The sequence below is a fragment of the Ursus americanus genome, chromosome 33 (genome assembly GCF_024610735.1).
Source record: "Ursus americanus isolate L20-20 chromosome 33, mUrsAme1.1.p, whole genome shotgun sequence".
NCBI lineage: Eukaryota > Metazoa > Chordata > Mammalia > Carnivora > Ursidae > Ursus > Ursus americanus.
The window spans coordinates 19407847-19426887 of record NC_142159.1 but is presented as its reverse complement, the minus strand read 5'-3'; the positions used below and the strand labels follow the sequence as shown (position 1 = coordinate 19426887).

Genomic DNA, 19041 nt, shown 5'->3' with positions numbered 1-19041 from the left:
TTAAATTCACCCATTTTACTGATGATCTGGCTCTGGCTTTGTTCTTTGCTTCTTACCCATGGTTATTTACCCCTGTTGAATGGAGTTTATCTCCTGATACAGGAAGCAGGAGGATGAGGGACCTAAGCGTGACTCAGTTTTGCCCTGTTTGGTTTCAGATGGCAGTGCTTACAGAGTGCATTCCTTGCTTGCAGTAGAACGTGGAGGTCTTTGCCCTTTCCATAGAGTGGAATAAATTCATCCCACTGAATAGTTAATGCATGAATGAAAAAAATGCTTTACCTCTAATGATAACTTAGCTCAGGAATGCAGTGACCGGTTTGCATAGGGCACTGCAGTTTAAAAATAGCATTTCATTAATTCCCTCAAACACTGTGTCAGAGAGGTAGGGCCGAGACTCTTCTCTGTTACTTTTGGTGGGAACTGAAGATCAGATGACTTCGCTGATAAGGTCACAGGCTAAGACGTGTTTGGGCTGGAGATAAGCCCAGTGCTCCTACCTGCTAGTGCATTGAGCTTCACACGTTACCAGAATAATTCTCGAGATGCATTTACAGGATCCTATTATGCTTTAGGTGAATTTCCTACCTACTTAGGGGAGTTGCGATATCGTGCAGTCATGTGAACAGTTACCTCAAAACCTGGCTTTTCCAGGTTCTTCGGAGACCCTTTTGTCCAGGGTACCAGTGTGCAGTTGTACTGTCTCCTGGTTGACTTGCATTCTTTGAGGGCAGGAACACTCATTTCTTTTGGTAGTCGGGGCCCAGCAAAATACGTGCCAAGTCAGTGTTTATTAAACGGAGTAGTGCTCCACTAATGTTTACACATATACCTTTAATTTGTGTAACTTCATATTTTTGGACATAGTTTTAGTCTGATTAATCTAAAACATACCTTGAGACTGTTTTTGCAGTATGATTTTAAGCCTACTGTTAATGTGGGCAGTGAGCCAGTGACCATTGTAGGTGTCTTAATCACTTTATATTAGAAAGCATACAGTATGTTTACCTTTATGTATGAAAAGGTGCTTCCTTGGAGTTCGTATTTACATTGGTGATGAATTAAATTAGCCGAGTTCTGTGCCTAGTAATATTTATTTTAAGGTAGCTGGCTGTTATTTAGGCGAAGAATCTGATTCCTGTGGAACTTGAGAAAGATCACCTTGAATCCAGTTAAGCAGAATGACACAGATACACCCATCAGATGTTCTCTATGGACTGAGAAATTCCGTATAAATACATACAATAATGTGTTACTGATGCTTCCAGTGTTTGCATGTTAGTCTTGGATGCTTCATTTGCTGTGGAGAGTGGGGTAGAACATCACTCAGTGGTAGCTTTGACATATTTTTCGAAGGCTTATTCTCTCAAAAGATACTTGAGTGGCTCCTATGAGCCAAACACTGTTACAAGACGACCCCAAAAAAGCTCATGCCTTTAGGGGTTTAAACTGTAGATTTTTTATGTTTCAGTAAGCCACTAACGGCATGACTGTATAGAACGTATGACCTGCTTGAGGGAACAGAGATGGAGAGTGAACAAGAGTGAAAGAATTGGTCTCTATTACGGGTACATTTCATTTTATCCATCATACATGTTCTTGTGTGTAAATTTAATCCTATCTCGAATGCCCCGGGATGGGTCCCTATAAGAGAAAACCACAGTGAATTCCTTTACAACTGAGGAATCCTCTCACAAGGCTTGTGTTCAGTTGGTGGCTTGGGGAAAAGTAACATTACTGAAGGCCAAGTATGTGCCTCACATTATGTCAGGAAAGTTCTTAAAACTGTTATTTAATCCTCTTAAGAGCCTTGGGGCGCCTGGGTGGCTCAGTCATTTTAAGCGTCTGCCTTCGGCTCAGGGCGTGATCCCGGCGTTCTGGGATCGAGCCCCACATCAGGCTCCTCCGCTGAGAGCCTGCTTCTTCCTCTCCCACTCCCCCTGCTTGTGTTCCCTCTCTCGCTGCCTGTCTCTCTCTGTCAAATAAATAAATAAAATCTTAAAAAAAAAAAAAAATCCTCTTAAGAGCCTTATGAGGAAGGGTTACCACCATTTTACAAGTGAGGAGACAGCTGAGGGAGACTGGCCCCCAACGCGTTTTTTTTTAATTGCGAATTGAGAGAGAGGTATTACCAGTATCATATGGGTCACGTAGGTGGGAGGATTTCAATTAAATTATTCTCTATTTTTCCCAATAATGCATTTGTTTCCCAAGTTGTAGTAAGAATATCTTTTGACAGAAAAGTAATTATGAAAGATTTGGAAATGTGGGGATATGATAATGTTTAATATTAATGTTTATTATATAAGTCATGACACCTCAACCAAAAGAATAAAAAAGGGCTGAAGTGCTGTCCAGTAGAAACATAATGCAAACTAAATTTGTGGATTTAAATTTCCTAGTAGACACAGTAAAAAATGAAAAGGTAAAAATAATTTTATTTAACTCTCAGTATATCTAAAATATTACTATTTCACATACAATCAATCTAAATAAACTACTGAAGTTTTTTTTTTTTTTTAAACTAAATCTAAGTCCGGTGTGTATTCTGTATTCACGTCTCAAATTTCAAGTTCTCAGTAGCCACATGTGGGTTGTGGCTGGCTATGGACGGTATTGGACGGTCCAGGTCTAATTGAGTAAACAATGGCAAAGATTTTTTTTTTTTTTAAGATTTATTTATTTGAAAGAGAGCAAGAGCGAGCGGAGGAGGGGGAAGCAGCAGAGGGAGAGGGAGAAGCAGACTCCCCTCTGAGCAGGGAGCCCACCGTGGGGCTTAATCCCAGGACCCCAGGGTCATGACCTGAGCCAAAGGTAGACGCTTAACTGACTGAGCCACTCAGGTGCCCAAGATTTTTAGAAGCAGGACTTTGTAATCTCATGTGTGTGATTTAATGTGTCAATGACAAGAAAACAAAAGAACTAATACATTCTTTTTCATATTCGGTAGAGAGGAACGAAGGGGATCTTATGACTATAGCCAAGATCGCACATACTATGAGAATGTACGTACTCCAGGCACATACCCTGAGGATTCCAGACGGGACTATCCAGCCCGAGGGAGAGAATTTTATTCGGAATGGGAAACTTACCAAGGAGACTACTATGAATCACGGTACTACGACGATCCTCGGGAGTACAGGGATTACAGAAACGATCCTTATGAACAAGACATTCGGGAATACAGTTACAGGCAAAGGGAAAGAGAGAGAGAACGCGAAAGGTTTGAGTCTGACCGGGACAGAGACCACGAGAGGAGGCCAATTGAGCGCAGTCAGAGCCCAGTGCACTTGCGACGCCCACAGAGCCCTGGAGCATCTCCCTCACAGTCAGAGCGGTTGCCAAGTGATTCTGAAAGGAGGATTTACAGCCGATCCTCAGACCGGAGTGGGAGCTGTAGCTCACTTTCCCCTCCAAGATACGATAAACTCGACAAATCTCGTTTGGAACGCTATACTAAAAATGAAAAGACAGATAAAGAAAGGACTTTTGATCCTGAGAGAGTGGAAAGAGAGAGACGCTTAATAAGGAAGGAAAAAGTGGAAAAGGACAAAACTGAAAAGCAGAAACGAAAAGGAAAAGTTCATTCCCCTAGTTCTCAGTCTTCTGAGACAGACCAAGAAAATGAGAGAGAACAGACCCCTGAAAAATCAAGGAGTTCTAATAAACTAAGCAGAGAGAAAGCTGACAAAGAAGGAATAGCAAAAAACCGCCTGGAGCTCATGCCCTGTGTGGTTTTGACACGAGTGAAAGAGAAAGAGGGGAAAGTTATTGACCACACTCCTTTGGAAAAGCTGAAAGCTAAGCTTGATAATGACACTGCCAAGTCTTCTGCCCTGGATCAGAAACTTCAGGTCTGTCAGACGGAGGCTGCAAAGTCTGACTTGTCTAAACTGGAATCCGTTCGAATGAAAGTGCCGAAGGAAAAGGGACTGTCGAGCCACATCGAAGTGGTAGATAAGGAAGGTAGGCTTAAGCCCAGGAAGCACCTAAAACCAGAGCAGACTGCTGACGGGGTCAGCGCCGTGGACTTGGAGAAGCTGGAGGCGAGGAAGAGGCGTTTTGCAGATTCCGGTCTGAAAGCAGAAAGGCAAAAATCAGAAGTCAAGAAAAGTAGTCCAGAGATGGAGGAGGCTCGGGTACTTCTAAAAAAGCAGCCTGACCTGTCGTCTAGAGATGTCATTCTGCTGAGGGAAGGAGAGTCCGAAAGAAAGCCTGTGAGGAAAGAAATTCTTAAACGAGAATCTAAAAAAATCAAACTAGACAGACTTAATGCTGTTCCCAGCCCCAAAGACTGTCAGGAGCTTGCCAGTGTTTCTGTTGGGACTGGCTCGAGGCCCAACTCAGACCTGCAAGCGAGGCTGGGAGAACTGGTATGCGAGTCTGTGGAAAATCAAGAAATCCAGTCCAAAAAACCCGTTCCCTCAAAACCACAACTCAAACAGCTGCAGTTATTAGATGATCAAGGACAAGAGAGAGAAGATATTAGGAAAAACTATTGCAGTCTTCGTGATGAGACACTTGAAGGTAAATCAAGCCAAGAGAAACCACATTCAGTAAACACCGAAGAAAAAATTGGCATCGATATCGATCACACGCAGAGTTACCGAAAACAAATGGAGCAGAGTCGTAGGAAACAGCAGATGGAGATGGAGATTGCCAAGTCTGAGAAGTTTGGCAGTCCTAAAAAAGATGTAGATGAGTATGAAAGACGGAGTCTGGTTCACGAGGTAGGCAAGCCCCCCCAAGATGTCACTGATGACTCTCCTCCCAGCAAAAAGAAAAGGCTGGACCATGTTGATTTTGATATCTGCACCAAGAGAGAGAGGAATTACAGAAGCTCACGCCAAATCAGTGAGGACTCCGAAAGGACTGGCGGCTCTCCCAGTGTCCGGCATGGTTCCTTCCATGAGGAAGATGACCCTGTGGGCTCCCCTAGGCTCGTGTCAGTAAAAGGGTCTCCCAAAGGAGATGAAAAAGGTCTCCCCTATCCTAACATAACAGTCAGAGAAGAGTCCTTAAAGTTTAATCCTTATGATTCTAGCAGGCGAGAACAGATGGCAGACATGGCCAAAATAAAGCTCTCTGTCTTGAATTCTGAAGACGAACTAAATCGGTGGGATTCTCAAATGAAACAAGATGCCAGCAGATTTGACGTGAGTTTCCCAAACAGCATAATTAAGAGAGACAGCCTTCGAAAGAGGTCTGTACGTGACTTGGAACCCGGTGAGGTGCCTTCTGATTCTGATGAAGATGGCGAACACAAGTCCCACTCACCCAGAGCCTCTGCTTTATATGAGAGCTCTCGGCTGTCTTTTTTATTGAGGGACAGAGAAGACAAACTACGTGAACGAGATGAAAGACTCTCCAGTTCTTTAGAAAGGAACAAATTTTATTCTTTTGCATTGGATAAGACAATCACACCAGACACCAAGGCTTTGCTCGAAAGAGCTAAATCACTGTCTTCATCTCGAGAAGAAAACTGGTCTTTTCTTGATTGGGACTCCCGTTTTGCTAATTTTCGAAACAACAAAGATAAAGAAAAGGTTGACTCTGCTCCAAGACCTATTCCGTCCTGGTACATGAAAAAGAAGAAAATTCGGACTGATGCAGAAGGAAAAATGGATGATAAAAAAGATGACCACAAAGAAGAGGAACAGGAAAGACAAGAATTATTTGCGTCGCGTTTTTTACACAGCTCGATCTTTGAACAAGATTCCAAGCGACTGCAGCATCTAGAGAGGAAAGACGACGACTCTGACTTCATTGCTGGTAGGCTGTACGGGCGGCGGACATCTGACGGAGCAAACAGCACAGCCGATTTGATTCAAGAGCCCGTCGTTCTTTTCCATAGCAGATTTATGGAACTCACACGAATGCAACAGAAAGAAAAGGAAAAAGACCAAAAACCCAAAGAGGCTGAGAAGCAGGAAGATACCGAGGATCACCCTGAGACCCCAGAATCTGCCTCTGAGAGTAAAGAGTCTGAACTGAAGACTCCCCCTCCAAGTGGGCCTCCTGCTGTCACAGCTATAGCTCCAGAGTCAGCACCATCGTCCCTGGAGAAGACGACAGCCAGCGAAAAAGCAGGGGAAGTGCCTCTGGTGACAGAAGACAAGCCCAGGGAGCCGGCTTCCGCCTCCGAAGAAGCAAAGCCTGGGGCTGAACAGGCCGCCAGCGCCGCACAGCAGACCGAACAGGCCGACCCACCCGCAGGACTGGACCCCAGTCAAGATGCTGCTGGGGCTCCATCAGTTGTGGAAGAGGGCTCATCAGCTGACCAGCTGCCTTATCTGGACACCAAGCCTCCAACTCCCGGGGCCTCCTTTTCCCAGGTAGAGGTCGCTGCAGATCCGGAACCTGATAGCACGCAGCCGCTTTCAAAACCGGCTCCGAAGCCTGAGGAAGCTGATGAGCCAAAAGTGGAAAAACCAAACTCAGCTGCTAATGTTGAGCCTAACGCAAATCAGAAAGCGGAAGTTGTCCCTGAGGTTCAGCCTCCAGCTTCTGAAGACATTGAGGTTGACCCTCCAGTTGCTCCAAAAGATAAAAAGCCAAACAAAAGCAAGCGTTCCAAGACCCCCGTTCAGGCCGCTGCCGCAAGTACCGTGGAGAAGCCTGTCACCAGGAAGAGCGAGCGCATAGACCGGGAGAAACTCAAGCGGTCCAATTCTCCTCGGGGAGAAGCACAGAAGCTTTTAGAGTTGAAGATGGAGGCAGAGAAGATTACAAGGACCGCCTCTAAAAACTCAGCCGCAGACCCAGAACACCCCGAACCAAGTCTGCCCCTCAGCCGAACAAGGCGCCGGAACGTGAGGAGTGTCTATGCCACCATGGGTGACCACGAGAGCCGCTCTCCCGTCAAGGAGCCCGTGGAGCAGCCACGAGTGACCAGGAAGAGGCTGGAGCGAGAGCTGCAGGAGGCCGCAGTGGTCCCCACAACCCCAAGGAGGGGGAGGCCTCCGAAAACACGCCGTCGGGCTGAAGAAGATGAGGAGACTGAGGCGAAAGAACCAGTTGAGACACTCAAACCAGCCGAGGGATGGAGGTCCCCACGAGCCCAAAAATCTGGAGCTGCTGGTGGCCCACAAGGGAAAAGGGGGAAAAATGAGCCAAAAGTAGATGCTGAACGTGTGGAAGCGGCCACGGAGGCGAGTCCCCAAGTAAACGTGAAAGAGAATAACACAAAATCCAAGGCTGATAAAGAAGAAGCAGGAAGTGAACAAAAACGTGACAAAAAAGAAATGAGCACAGATAAAAATGCACTGGAAGCCCCTGCAGTTGAAGTGGTGGAGAAAAAAACAGCCCCTGAAAAAAACTCCAAGTCAAAGAGAGGAAGATCTCGAAACTCTAGGTCAGCAGTGGACAAATCTGCAAATCTCAAAAACGTGGATACCGGTGTCAGTCCCAGTGTGGCGGTGGGCCCCGGGGGGCTGGCGGTGGAGAAGGACGCGGAGGTGGCGGCCGGCCCGGCCGAGAAGAGCGAGAGTCCCCAGAAGGGAGGCAGTTCGTCATCCCAGTTGAACAGCGATCCAGCCCTTCCGGGCAAGGAAGTGGAGGCAAAGGAAGATGTGTCTGCCTCTGCGCCGTCCCCAGAAGCCAATCAGTTAGCCAAGCAGATGGAGCTGGAGCAGGCGGTGGAGAACATCGCCAAGCTCACCGAACCCTCCTCCGCAGCCTTCAAGGCGGCGGCTGCGGACGCACCAGAGGGTCTCTCCGCTGAGGACAGGGACAAGCCGGCACACCAGGCAAGTGAAACGGAACTGGCTGCAGCCATTGGGTCCATTATCAATGACATTTCTGGGGAGGCAGAAAATTTCCCAGCAGCTGCACCTTACCCTGCAGAATCCCAGACAGATCTTCAGCCCCGCTCTCAGGCGCCGCAGCCCCCAGGGGAAGGAATGGAGCCTGAGACCGATGAGGCTGTCTCTGGCATCTTGGAGACCGAAGCTGCTACAGAATCTTCTGGGCCACCAGCCAGTGCCCCTGACCCCTCAGCAGGCCCAGCAGATACCAAGGAAGCTGGGGGGAACAGCAGCGAGACCTCCCACCCAGTGCCAGAAGCCAAAGGAGCAAAAGAAGCAGAAGTCCCTCTTGCTCGGAAAGAGAAAGGGCGCCAGAAGACAAGTCGATCACGTCGCAAACGGAATACAAATAAGAAAACGGGGGGCACTGCAGAGACCCACGTCCCTGAACCTGACCAAGTTCAAAGCAAGAGTCCTGCTACAGATGAGGGGACGGCAGTGCCAGCCCCAGAAGCTGTACAGGAAGAGCAGCAGAGAGAAAAGCCCCCGTCCGCTCCGCCGGAGTCCTGTGCTTCGGACCCAAGCAAGACTCCTCCCGTCGAGAATCCGTCCCAAGAAAGCAGTGTTGAAGAAAAGACCCCCACCAGAGCGTCTGCGCTCCCAGACCTTCCCCCTCCCTCCCAGCCAGCGCCAGTGGAGGATGAACCTCAAGCCAGGTTCAAGGTGCATTCCATCATTGAGAGTGACCCGGTGACCCCACCCAGTGACTCAAGCACACCCACCCCCACAATCCCTTCGGTAACGGCAGCAAAGCTCCCACCCCCTGTTGCCTCTGGGGGGATCCCACACCAGAGTCCCCCTCCTAAGGTCACAGAGTGGATCACCAGGCAGGAGGAGCCTCGGGCTCAGTCTACCCCATCTCCAGCTCTTCCCCCAGACACAAAAGCTTCTGACATGGACACCAGCTCCAGCACACTGAGGAAGATCCTCATGGACCCCAAATACGTCTCCGCCACTGGCATCACTTCCACGAGTGTCACAACTGCCATTGCAGAGCCTGTCAGTGCCGCCCCTTGCCTGCACGAGGCACCACCCCCGCCTCCAGTTGAGCCTAAAAAGCCACTCTTAGAAGAAAAACCAGCAGCTCCGGTACCCAACACCTCTGACACACAGGCCCCAGAGGTTCCAGTAGCCGCTGAAAAGGAAAAGGTGGCTCCGGTCATTGCTCCCAAAATTACTTCTGTGATTAGCCGGATGCCCGTGAGCATTGATTTGGAGAACTCGCAAAAGATAACTCTGGCAAAACCAGCCCCTCAAACCCTGACCGGCCTGGTGAGTGCTCTGACCGGCCTGGTGAATGTCTCCTTGGTCCCAGTGAATGCCCTGACCGGCCCCGTGAATGCGCTGAAGGGCCCCGTGAAGGGCTCAGTGACCACGCTGAAAGGTTTGGTGAACACTCCTGCTGGCCCCGTGAACGTCCTCAAGGGGCCAGTGAATGTCCTGACGGGGCCAGTGAATGTTCTCACCACTCCGGTGAACGCCGCTGTGGGTGCGGTGAACGCCGCCACCGGCACGGTGAACGCCACCACGGGCGCCATGAATGCAGGTGCAGTGACCGTCACAGCGGGGGCAGTGACTGCCGCATCTGGCAGCGCGACCGCCACTACAACAGGCACAGTGACGGTGGCAGGTGCAGTGATTACACCATCAGCAAAGTGCAAACCCAGACCCAGCACTAATGAGAACAGTCGGTTCCACCCAGGGTCTATGTCCGTGATCGACGACCGCCCGGCAGACACGGGCTCTGGTGCCGGGCTGCGTGTGAACACATCCGAAGGGGTCGTGCTCCTGAGCTACTCGGGGCAGAAGACGGAAGGCCCGCAGCGGATCAGCGCTAAGATCAGCCAGATCCCCCCGGCCAGTGCCATGGACATCGAATTCCAACAGTCGGTGTCCAAGTCCCAGGTCAAGGGGGATTCTGTCGCCCCGTCACAGCCTTCGCCCAAAGGCCCCCAGGCTCCTTCGGGCTATGCCAATGTGGCCACTCATTCTACTCTGGTACTGACTGCCCAGACGTATAACGCATCTCCTGTGATTTCATCCGTGAAGGCTGACCGTCCGTCCTTGGAGAAGCCCGAGCCCATTCACCTCTCCGTGTCCACACCTGTCACCCAGGGCGGCACAGTGAAGGTTCTCACCCAGGGCATAAACACGCCCCCAGTGCTGGTTCACAACCAGCTGGTCCTCACCCCAAGCATAGTCACCACTAATAAAAAGCTTGCTGACCCCGTCACCCTCAAAATAGAGACCAAGGTCCTCCAGCCGGCGAATCTGGGGTCTGCTCTCAATCCCCACCACCCTCCTGCTCTGCCCAGCAAGCTGCCTGCAGAAGTGAACCACGTCGCCTCAGGGCCCAGTACCCCAACAGACCGAACGGTCTCCCATTTGGCAGCCGCAAAGCCAGATGCACATTCTCCTCGACCCAGTGGGCCTGCTCCGTCCCCGTTCCCGAGAGCGTGCCACCCCAGCAGCACCGCGTCCACCGCTCTCTCCACCAACGCCACAGTCATGCTGGCGGCAGGCATCCCCGTGCCTCAGTTCATCTCTAGCATCCACCCGGAGCAGTCTGTCATCATGCCGCCCCACAGCATCACCCAGACTGTGTCCCTTAGCCACCTGTCCCAGGGCGAGGTGAGAATGAACACTCCCACGCTGCCCAGCATCACCTACAGCATCCGGCCGGAGACCCTTCACTCTCCGCGGGCCCCTCTGCAGCCCCAGCAGATAGAGGTCAGGGCACCGCAGCGTGCGGGCACGCCCCAGCCGGCCGCAGCTAGTGTGCCGGCCCTGGCCCCCCAGCACCCTCCGGAGGAAGAAGTGCATTATCACCTCCCTGTTGCTCGGGCTGCGGCCCCCGTGCAGTCGGAGGTGCTGGTCATGCAGTCCGAGTACCGGCTGCACCCGTACACCGTGCCCCGGGACGTGAGGATCATGGTGCACCCGCACGTGACGGCTGTCGGCGAGCAGCCCCGGGCAGCAGACGGGGTGGTGAAGGTGCCACCGGCCAGCAAGGTCCCGCAGCAGCCCGGGAAAGACACCACCAAGACCGCGGAAGCCAAAACGGCCCCGGCCCCTGCCCCCCACGGGGAGGCCCGCATCCTCACGGTCACCCCCAGCAACCAGTTGCAGGGGCTGCCTCTGACCCCGCCCGTGGTGGTGACCCACGGTGTGCAGATAGTGCACTCCAGCGGGGAGCTGTTTCAGGAGTACAGATACGGAGACATCCGCACCTACCACGGCCCCGCTCAGCTCACGCACACTCAGTTTCCTGCCACCGCCACCTCCATCGGTCTACCTCCTCGGACCAAGGCTCCCGCTCAGGTGAGTGCCACACATCAGCCTTCCTCCCTGGGGCAGTTGCGGTGCCACTGCAGCCCCTGACATGTGTTGCCCTTTCCGTGAGTTTAAAGAGGCATTCCTGAAATCGCAGGGTGAGGGAATCCGATCTCTGTGCAGAGGCCAGAGACCCGGGAAGGTACTCTCTGGGGGATCGCGTGGGGGCGGGGGTGCCTCCTTTGTGCAGGGCTGTGGGGGAGAGTGAGCGGGTGACCTCTTCGCAGAGCCCTCGATCCTGAGTGCCCAAGAGGATCACTGCTGTGGGCCTGACTTCCAAGGGATGCCTGCAGCTGACCCTGCCCAGGAGCCCATGGCAGGGGGGTGGGGGGGAGGTATGGCCAGAGTACTGTGTATAACACGCTCTCCACTCCATTCTTCTCTCCCCTGCCAAACTCCAGGGCCCAGCTCCTGAAGGTGAGCCCTTGCAGCCCACTCAGCCTGCACAGTCTACACAGCCTCCCCAACCCGTGCAGTCCACACAGCCTGCCCAGCCCACACAGCCCTGCCAGCAACCCTCCCAGCTCAGCCAGCCGGGCCAGCCGCCAAGCAGCAAGATGCCTCAGGTCTCCCAGGAGGCAAAGGGGACCCAGACAGGAGTAGAACAGCCTCGCCTCCCAACTGTACCTGCAACCAGGCCAGCTGAGCCTCACGCCCAGGTTCAGAGGGCGCAGGCAGAAACAAGCCAGACCTCCTACCCCTCCCCTGTGTCTGTGTCCATGAAGCCTGACCTCCCGGCCCCTCTCCCTGCTCAGGCTGCCCCAAAGCAGCCATTGTTTGTCCCCACAACCTCCAGCCCCAGCACCCCTCCAGGACTGGCTCTGACACACACTGAAGCCCAGCCCGCTTCCAAACCAGATTCTTCTCCACACTTGACTTCCCAGAGGCCTGTGGATATGGTCCAGCTTCTGAAGGTAAGCCCAGGCAGGGGGCCTCCCCTGCTCCCCTCCAAGCTTTGCGCTGTGTTGAATGTCTTAAGGTCCCCCCTTAGACCAGTAATCTGTTGCCTGGGGCCATGTCCAGCATGGCTCTGCTCTGTAGCCGTGAGCTTATCACATCTGTCTGTCTTCCCGAGAGCAGAAGTACCCCATCGTGTGGCAGGGCCTGCTGGCCCTCAAGAACGACACAGCTGCCGTGCAGCTCCACTTTGTCTCTGGCAACAACGTCCTGGCCCACCGGTCTCTGCCCCTCTCCGAAGGAGGCCCCCCGCTGAGGATCGCCCAGAGGATGCGGCTCGAGGCCTCCCAGCTGGAAGGGGTTGCCCGAAGGATGACGGTAAGCTTTGGGGCCCAGGCGAGCAGCTGCCCTGCCTTCGAGGGACGACATGGCTTGCCCCCACCTGCCTGTCTCCCTGGCTTGCCCGTGGGGTGTGGTAGTGGCACGCCTGGCATGTTCTGTCTCCGGCGGGGGTGGAAGATGCCTCTAGGCTCAGAAACTGGTTTTTTTCAGTCAACAAATAGGGTGGACTTTAAGGTCCTCTGAGGGTCGGCGTGGGGGGAGGGGGCTTCTATGGACTCAGGAGCCGAACCCCTAGGTTGGACAGGCCTCTGCATGGGGCTGCTGTCTTGAGGGGAGGCCCCTGATGACTGATGGCTGCTTCTGCCACAGGTGGAGACAGATTACTGTCTGCTGCTGGCTCTACCCTGTGGCCGTGACCAAGAGGATGTCGTGAGCCAGACGGAGTCCCTCAAGGCAGCCTTCATCACCTATCTGCAGGCCAAGCAGGCGGCAGGGATCATCAACGTTCCCAACCCTGGCTCCAATCAGGTCAGCCCAATGTCCTCACTTGGGGCACGCACGTAGGGGCTGGTCTAGGCTGTCGAGTCCAGTGGCACGGGCTACCAGGGCCAACTCAGAGTGGTCCAGAGGTGGGCAAAAGGTGTTTTGGATAGAGGACTCGAGCAGAGTGTAGAGGTGGGGCCTCCATGGCCCACCCTGGAGCTAACCCGGGGACCCCCGAGACCACGGAGGTTTTTAGCTCCGTGCTGTGAAGGAAGGTTCCCAGGAGAATAGCTCAGGTGACTAGTTTTCTGACACTAGGTGTCTCCTGGTGGACAGTCCTGGAGGCATTTGCTGACGGGGAAACGGACTCACCCTAGCTCTGTGTGTTGGGCCCCTTCAGGGCCCCCAGTTGGGAATGTTCAAGAATGGTAGTGGGGTGGCTGATGTGGACACGGGGATCCCACTTGTCTCTCTCGTCCCCCTCTCCAGCCCGCCTACGTGCTGCAGATCTTCCCGCCCTGCGAGTTCTCGGAGAGCCACCTGTCCCGTCTGGCCCCCGACCTCCTTGCCAGCATCTCCAGCATTTCTCCCCACCTCATGATTGTCATCGCCTCCGTGTGAGCCACTGAACGACCCCCGCTCGGTGTACTTCCCCGAGGCTCTGCAGCAAAAAGTAAACCCAGGACCCCCAGTCCCGTGGAGGAAGCAGCTGCCGAAGGGGACATCCTCCACTGCCAGCCGCCAGCCTCGCCCTCGAGCCCGTTCTCCCCCAGGCTCAGGGGGACAGACCCCTCTGGGCAGTGGTGCTGCTACCTGTGTGTTTACATGACATTTAGCCCGAGGACAGACCACCAACCGATGGACTCTGCAGACACCTTGGGGCTGGGTTTCTCTCTCCTCTTTTTGGAGAAAAGGAACTGGGCAGTGGAATTAATTTTTTGTTGTTTTTGTTTTTAAGAAACAAAACAGAACTGCCTTTGCACTAAATTAGTGACTTGGACTTCTGCACCGTTGAAGACAGGCTGTGACACTCTGGATGGCCTGGCGTACCTGAAACACACACTGAGGACTCGAGCGCAGGACTTCAGGCTTCCGCTGAGACACTGGGGTCAGGGACATCTCACTGGGTTGCTCTGTCCCCACCCTGCCCTGCCCCTCGCCCGTTTGGATGTGTCACCTTTTCTTAAGTCTCCTGCCGCCACCATCTTTGATTCACCCGGATGTACAGTTTACAGTCGAAAAAGAGCAAACAGAAGGATTTTCTTTCCTGGTGGGATATGCAGAACTTGGGATGTGTGTATATATAAATATATAATATATATAAATATATATAATACTGACTTAAAAAAAATCAAATTCCCCTGACATACATTTTTTTTAATCTGTGCCAAAAATGTGTTTTCAGAGAAAAATCTTATTTTCATACTCAGACTTTGTATTGTCACTCATTTGTATAAGTGCGCTTCGTTACAGCACAGGCCCTGCCCCCGCGATCTGGAAGTGTCACACACACACAAAAGACTGTACAAAAAAGACTGGCTTCCCCTCTTCCTGTTACCTTGACCTCTCCCCCCAACTTCCTAACACTTATTAATTTATGAAACTGGTTTTCTCAGCGCAGTTTTGTTTTGTGTGTCCATTGGATTACAAACTTTATTAAAAAATACAAAACACGTCGTGTGGATGTGATTGTCACTTGGTGGGAGGACCAAGGGTCCTTTGCTTAGGGGAATAGCTGGCCCTCATCCCACTTCTGTTTCCCTCCCCAAGTCTGTCCATGGGACCTGCTCCCTTCCTGCCAGTTAATCCTCCCCAAGCATCATGTTATCTTGTACAAGAGGTTTCTGCCAGACTGAACTTTGTTCTTGGGTAACGTGGAAGGCACTTCAAAGTTGGATTGGGGGGGGGGGAGGAGGGGCGGGGGAACCGCCTGGCAGGCAAACTCACAAACCTCGTAGGCAAACTTTGGTGTCCCGCCTCTTGCCCCTTCCTTCCTCCCACGGGCCTGGAGCAGGCTGGCCCCGCAGCAGCAGTGGCACAGCCTGGCCTGGTGCCAGCAAGGACGGGGCAACTGGACTTGCTACCAGCTGGGGGTGGGGGAGCCCTGGCGGCGGGGGGGGGGGGGGGATAGGAACACAGGGTCCACAGAGTTGATGGGCTCACTTGAGACAATCACAGGGCTCTCGGAGTGAGGAGGCGGTGCCATCTCTGAGAGAGGGATTACAGCTGCTCGGAGCAAACTGTAGAGGGGCAGAGACGGCATCAGCTCTCCCTGCTGAGGGGTTAAGGATGAGCCAGCTGTGTCCCCTGCCTCCCCCCATCAAAGCTCCTGGCCACGCATTTCTGACCCTCAACCTGGTCGCAGACTCCCATTGATTCAGGGCACATAAGTGTTCCCAAAAAAGTGGGGCACTGGCTTGGCCTTAATCCTGTGAAGTGAGTGGGGAGCCCTCCTGCTTCCCCAAGCCCAACAGAACTGGGCCCATGGCCTGGTGGGCCGGCTCTCTGCCTACCTTGCTGCTCTGGCTGAATGGGCTTCTGAGCTGGGCTCTCTCTGGGTTGCCTGGATCCTGGGAAGCCAACCCAACTGGGCAGAGGGGGAGCGGGGTCACAGCTGTGCTCCATGGCGGAGAGGGGAGCTCAGGTCCTGAAGCTGAACAGGTGAGAAGCCCAAGGAGGAGACTGGATGAGGGGATGGGGTGCACGGAGCCACGGTCTCTCTGGCCCTAAGCGTGCCGCCCACACCCCGACTCAGGACAAGGAAGCCAGCTTTTTTTCTAGACAGGTCCAGAGGCACCAGTCCCATTCTGTGGGTGGGACAGCCTGGCTTTGCCAAGGAACAGGTCGGTGCCAGCTGGTCCCTGGGTGGAGCAGCCCTTCCGTGGCATCGGCCACAGCTCTGCCAGCTCCCCGCCCCACCCCCACAGGGAGCTATAGGCAGCATTAGAAAATAATCAAATTTATTCTCTCTAGGGAACGGGGCCACCCCTCTCAGATCTAGGGTGCCATCCATCCTTAAATAAACAGTCACAAAGAGGGACGCCTGCTCACTCAGCAGGCGGTGGACATTCAGGGGCTGTGGGGGGCGTCTCTGCCAGAGCGGGCTGGCCATCGGCCCCGTCCCGAGGGCGGAAGACCAGCTCCCCAGCCTGCAGCACCTGCCCGGCCGGCCACGCGCTGCCTGGCCCGTACTGCTGGTAGAAGTCCGCGTCCGTCTGGAACATGACCAGTGCCTGGGCCGTGTGGATCCGCACGTGCTGGGCAAGGCTGTTTGCATCCAGAAACTTGTCCCCACAGGAGTCACAGGCATAGAGGATGTGGGTGTTGGGGTCTGTGGGAGGTGGGGGCCGTGGTCAGGATGGGGTGAGCCCTCAGGGGTCTACCAGTTTTCACACCCCAGGCGGCCCCTCTCACCTTCCTCCTGTACTTGCTTCACAGCTTTGCTGATCTCGGCCTTAAGTACTTCCGTCTCGTCGGCGGTCACTGCGGCCCCCACTGGTACCACTGTGGGCAAAGGCGGGCAAAGTCCTCAGGGCCTCAGGCCTCAGGCCCCTGCCCCATCGTGCCCACCCCGGAGGCAAGCTGCCCTTGACCCACCCCTGCTGCCTGCAGCCCGCACCTGTGAGCTGAGTGACGGCCGTTGCCGCCAGTGCCTCGGTGGCCAGTGTGACCATGTCGTCCACGGTAACCACGCTGACCTCACCCCCCTCATCTGGCTCCAGGATTTTGATGCCCGCCTTGCCCTGGTGCACAGTCTTCACGTGGGAACGCAGGTTGTCCACCCGGTTGAAACCACGTCCGCACTTGTCACACAGGTAAGGCTTCTCTCCTGGGGGGGAAGGCAAGGTTCTCGCCTGCCGTTGGGGGGGGGGGGGAGGACCTCAGTGGCCTCCAGCTTCCCCAAAGCCCTGTCTTTTCCAGCAACAAGTGCTCTGGGGCAGCCACCAGGGCTGCACAGAAGCCTCCAGGGGCCACGTGCCTTCTGGAAACTAGGAAAATGGGGTCCTTACTGAAATTGAACCTCCCAGGCCCCTGCAGCAAGGACCGGCACCCAAGGCTGGGATCTGGAGGGACCACCCTTCCCACCACCCCCGCCCCCGCGAACGAGGGCCAGATGAGGCAGGTGGGCACGAGCTCACCGGTGTGGATGATGATGTGCTTGGACAGGTCCCCCACATTCACGAAGGCCTTGCTGCACACGCTGCACTTGTGAGGCCGAATGTTGTCGTGGTGGCGAATGTGATTGGCCAACTGGCTGGACTGGACGAACCTGCGGCGCCGCAGAAGGAGGGGCTGTCACCGAACGGCTGGAGCGAGGTGGGGGGGGCGGGGACCCGGGCTGGGGCCTCCCGCCTCCTCGTCTAGGTCGGGGCGGACCCCGGGGACCTCTGTGGGCCGGGGCAGCAGTCGGCCCGTTTCCACCCGAGCTCTCGGTTCATCTGTGGGCCCCCCGGATGAGCGGGCTGCCGGGGGGACCCCGCGGGGCCCGGGGCGGGGGAGGGGCGGGACCTCTTGCCGCAGCGCTCGCAGACGTAGGGCTTCTCCCCGGTGTGCTGGCGCACGTGCGCGATGAGGGAGCTGGCCTGCGTGAAGGCCTTGCCGCACATCACGCACTGGCACGGCTTCTCGCCTGCGGACAGGGGCAGGACAAGGGTCGGCACCCGCGCCCCCCCCCGCCCCCCCGCGCCTTTCCCCGCCCCCGGGCGCCGCCGGGCCGCGCACCCACCGGTGTGGATGCGGACGTGCCGCTGCAGGGCGCCGGGGTCGGCGAACTGCCGCTGGCAGTGGACGCACACGTACGGCTTCTCCCCGCTGTGGATCCGCAGGTGCCGCTTGAGGTTCCCTGCGGCGAGACCGCGGAGGGCGCGTGAGGCGCCGCGGGGGGCGGGCGGCGGGGGGCGCGGGGCGGGCGCGGCCCTACCTGAGGTGGTGAACTGCTTCCCGCACTCCCGGCACTTGAGCGGCCCGTCGGCGATGTGGATCTTCAGGTGGGCCTTCAGGTTCCCCACCTGTGCGCGGCAGGGCTCAGCGGGGCGCGCCGTACCCCCTCCGGGGAACAAGGGGTCCCCGGCCCGCCCCCCCCCCAGGCCGGCGGAACGTTCCGGGTCCCACCGCGGAAAGGGCCCGCCCCCACCCGGCCCCCCGGCCTCCGCGCGAGCCCCGCCCCCCCACCTGGTTGAACTTCTTGTCGCAGTGAGGGCACTTGTGCTCCTTGTCGGTGTCGTGCGTCTCCAGGTGGCGCATCTTGGACGTGGGGTCGGAGAAGGAGCGGCCGCAGTAGTCGCACTGGTAGGGCTTCTCGCCGCTGTGCACCAGCTGGTGGCGCTTCAGGTTGCCCGACGTGGTGAAGAGCTTCCCGCAGTCGCCGCAGCGGTAGCGCGCCTCGCCCGAGTGCCGCTTCTTGTGCAGGTTCAGCAGGCTGATGAGCCGGTAGCTCTTGCCGCACTCCTCGCAGCCGTAGGGCTTCAGCGGGCTGCCGGCCACAGGCGACAGGGCGGGAGGCTCGCCGCGCTCCCAGAGGCGGGGCGGGGGGAGGGGGAGGGGGAGGGGGAGGGGCGCACCTGTGCGTCTTCTCGTGGGCCTTGCACGCGGCGGGGTCCGAGAAGGCCTTGCTGCACTCCCGGCACGAGAAGGGCTTCTCGCCCGTGTGGATGCGGATGTGCCGCTTGAAGTTGCCCGTGTGCGTGAACTCCTTGCCGCAGTCCTGCGGGGGTGGGGGGAGCATCAGGGACCCGGCGGGGCGGGGCGGGGCGCGGGGGGGGGGGGCGCGGGGAGGCCGCACCTCGCACTTGTGGATGACCGAGCCGTAGGCCTTGGACTCCGTGCGGTCGCCGTAGGTGCCCGAGCGCAGGCCCCGGGCCTCGGCGCCCAGCTCCTGGCCCAGCTCCTGGCCCGAGTCCGTGCTGGCCGACTCCTCGCTCTCCTCCGGCGCCTCCCCCTTCTCCAGCGGGGGCCCCTCTTCCTTGACCTCGGCGGCCGCCGCGCCCTCCTCCTCCCGCTCTTCTCCTTTCCTGGCCGGCTCCAGCTCCATCTCTGCCGGGGAAGGGCAGGCACTGAGGCGCTAGGGCGGTGAGCGGCCTCCACAGGTTGGCCCGGCAGAGCCAGCGGAAGCCGAGGCGGAGGGCTGGTCTCCGCTGCCCTCCGGGCGTGGGCTCCCCGCCAGGGCCGCTCGGTCGGGGAC

General features: G+C 55.9%; 2 protein-coding genes across 7 annotated transcripts in view; one reads left to right on the top strand and one right to left on the bottom strand.

Moving 5' to 3' along the window:
• SPEN (spen family transcriptional repressor) overlaps positions 1 to 14533 on the top strand; it is an 89261-nt gene extending 74728 nt beyond the window's left edge. For both annotated transcript variants that reach the window (XM_045774702.2, XM_045774701.2), the window contains 5 exons: positions 2951 to 11126; positions 11540 to 12052; positions 12219 to 12413; positions 12747 to 12905; positions 13350 to 14533. In XM_045774702.2, the coding sequence (XP_045630658.2) occupies positions 2951 to 11126; positions 11540 to 12052; positions 12219 to 12413; positions 12747 to 12905; positions 13350 to 13481 (9175 nt within the window). In that variant the 3' untranslated portion in view covers positions 13482 to 14533. The remainder of the gene's footprint in view (positions 1 to 2950; positions 11127 to 11539; positions 12053 to 12218; positions 12414 to 12746; positions 12906 to 13349) is intronic.
• ZBTB17 (zinc finger and BTB domain containing 17) overlaps positions 14496 to 19041 on the bottom strand; it is a 30229-nt gene continuing 25683 nt past the window's right edge. For 3 of the 5 annotated variants that reach the window (XM_045774705.2, XM_045774704.2, XM_087858687.1), the window contains 10 exons: positions 18643 to 18893; positions 18422 to 18564; positions 18033 to 18333; positions 17782 to 17869; positions 17587 to 17703; positions 17370 to 17490; positions 17000 to 17130; positions 16480 to 16689; positions 16275 to 16364; positions 15804 to 16191 (listed from right to left, as the gene is read on the bottom strand). In XM_045774705.2, the coding sequence (XP_045630661.1) occupies positions 15908 to 16191; positions 16275 to 16364; positions 16480 to 16689; positions 17000 to 17130; positions 17370 to 17490; positions 17587 to 17703; positions 17782 to 17869; positions 18033 to 18333; positions 18422 to 18564; positions 18643 to 18893 (1736 nt within the window). In that variant the 3' untranslated portion in view covers positions 15804 to 15907. Of the gene's footprint in view, positions 15514 to 15803; positions 16192 to 16274; positions 16365 to 16479; positions 16690 to 16999; positions 17131 to 17369; positions 17491 to 17586; positions 17704 to 17781; positions 17870 to 18032; positions 18334 to 18421; positions 18565 to 18642; positions 18894 to 19041 lie in introns of those variants that run through there. The other 2 variants (XR_006775724.2, XM_045774707.2) reach the window with 2 other exon arrangements.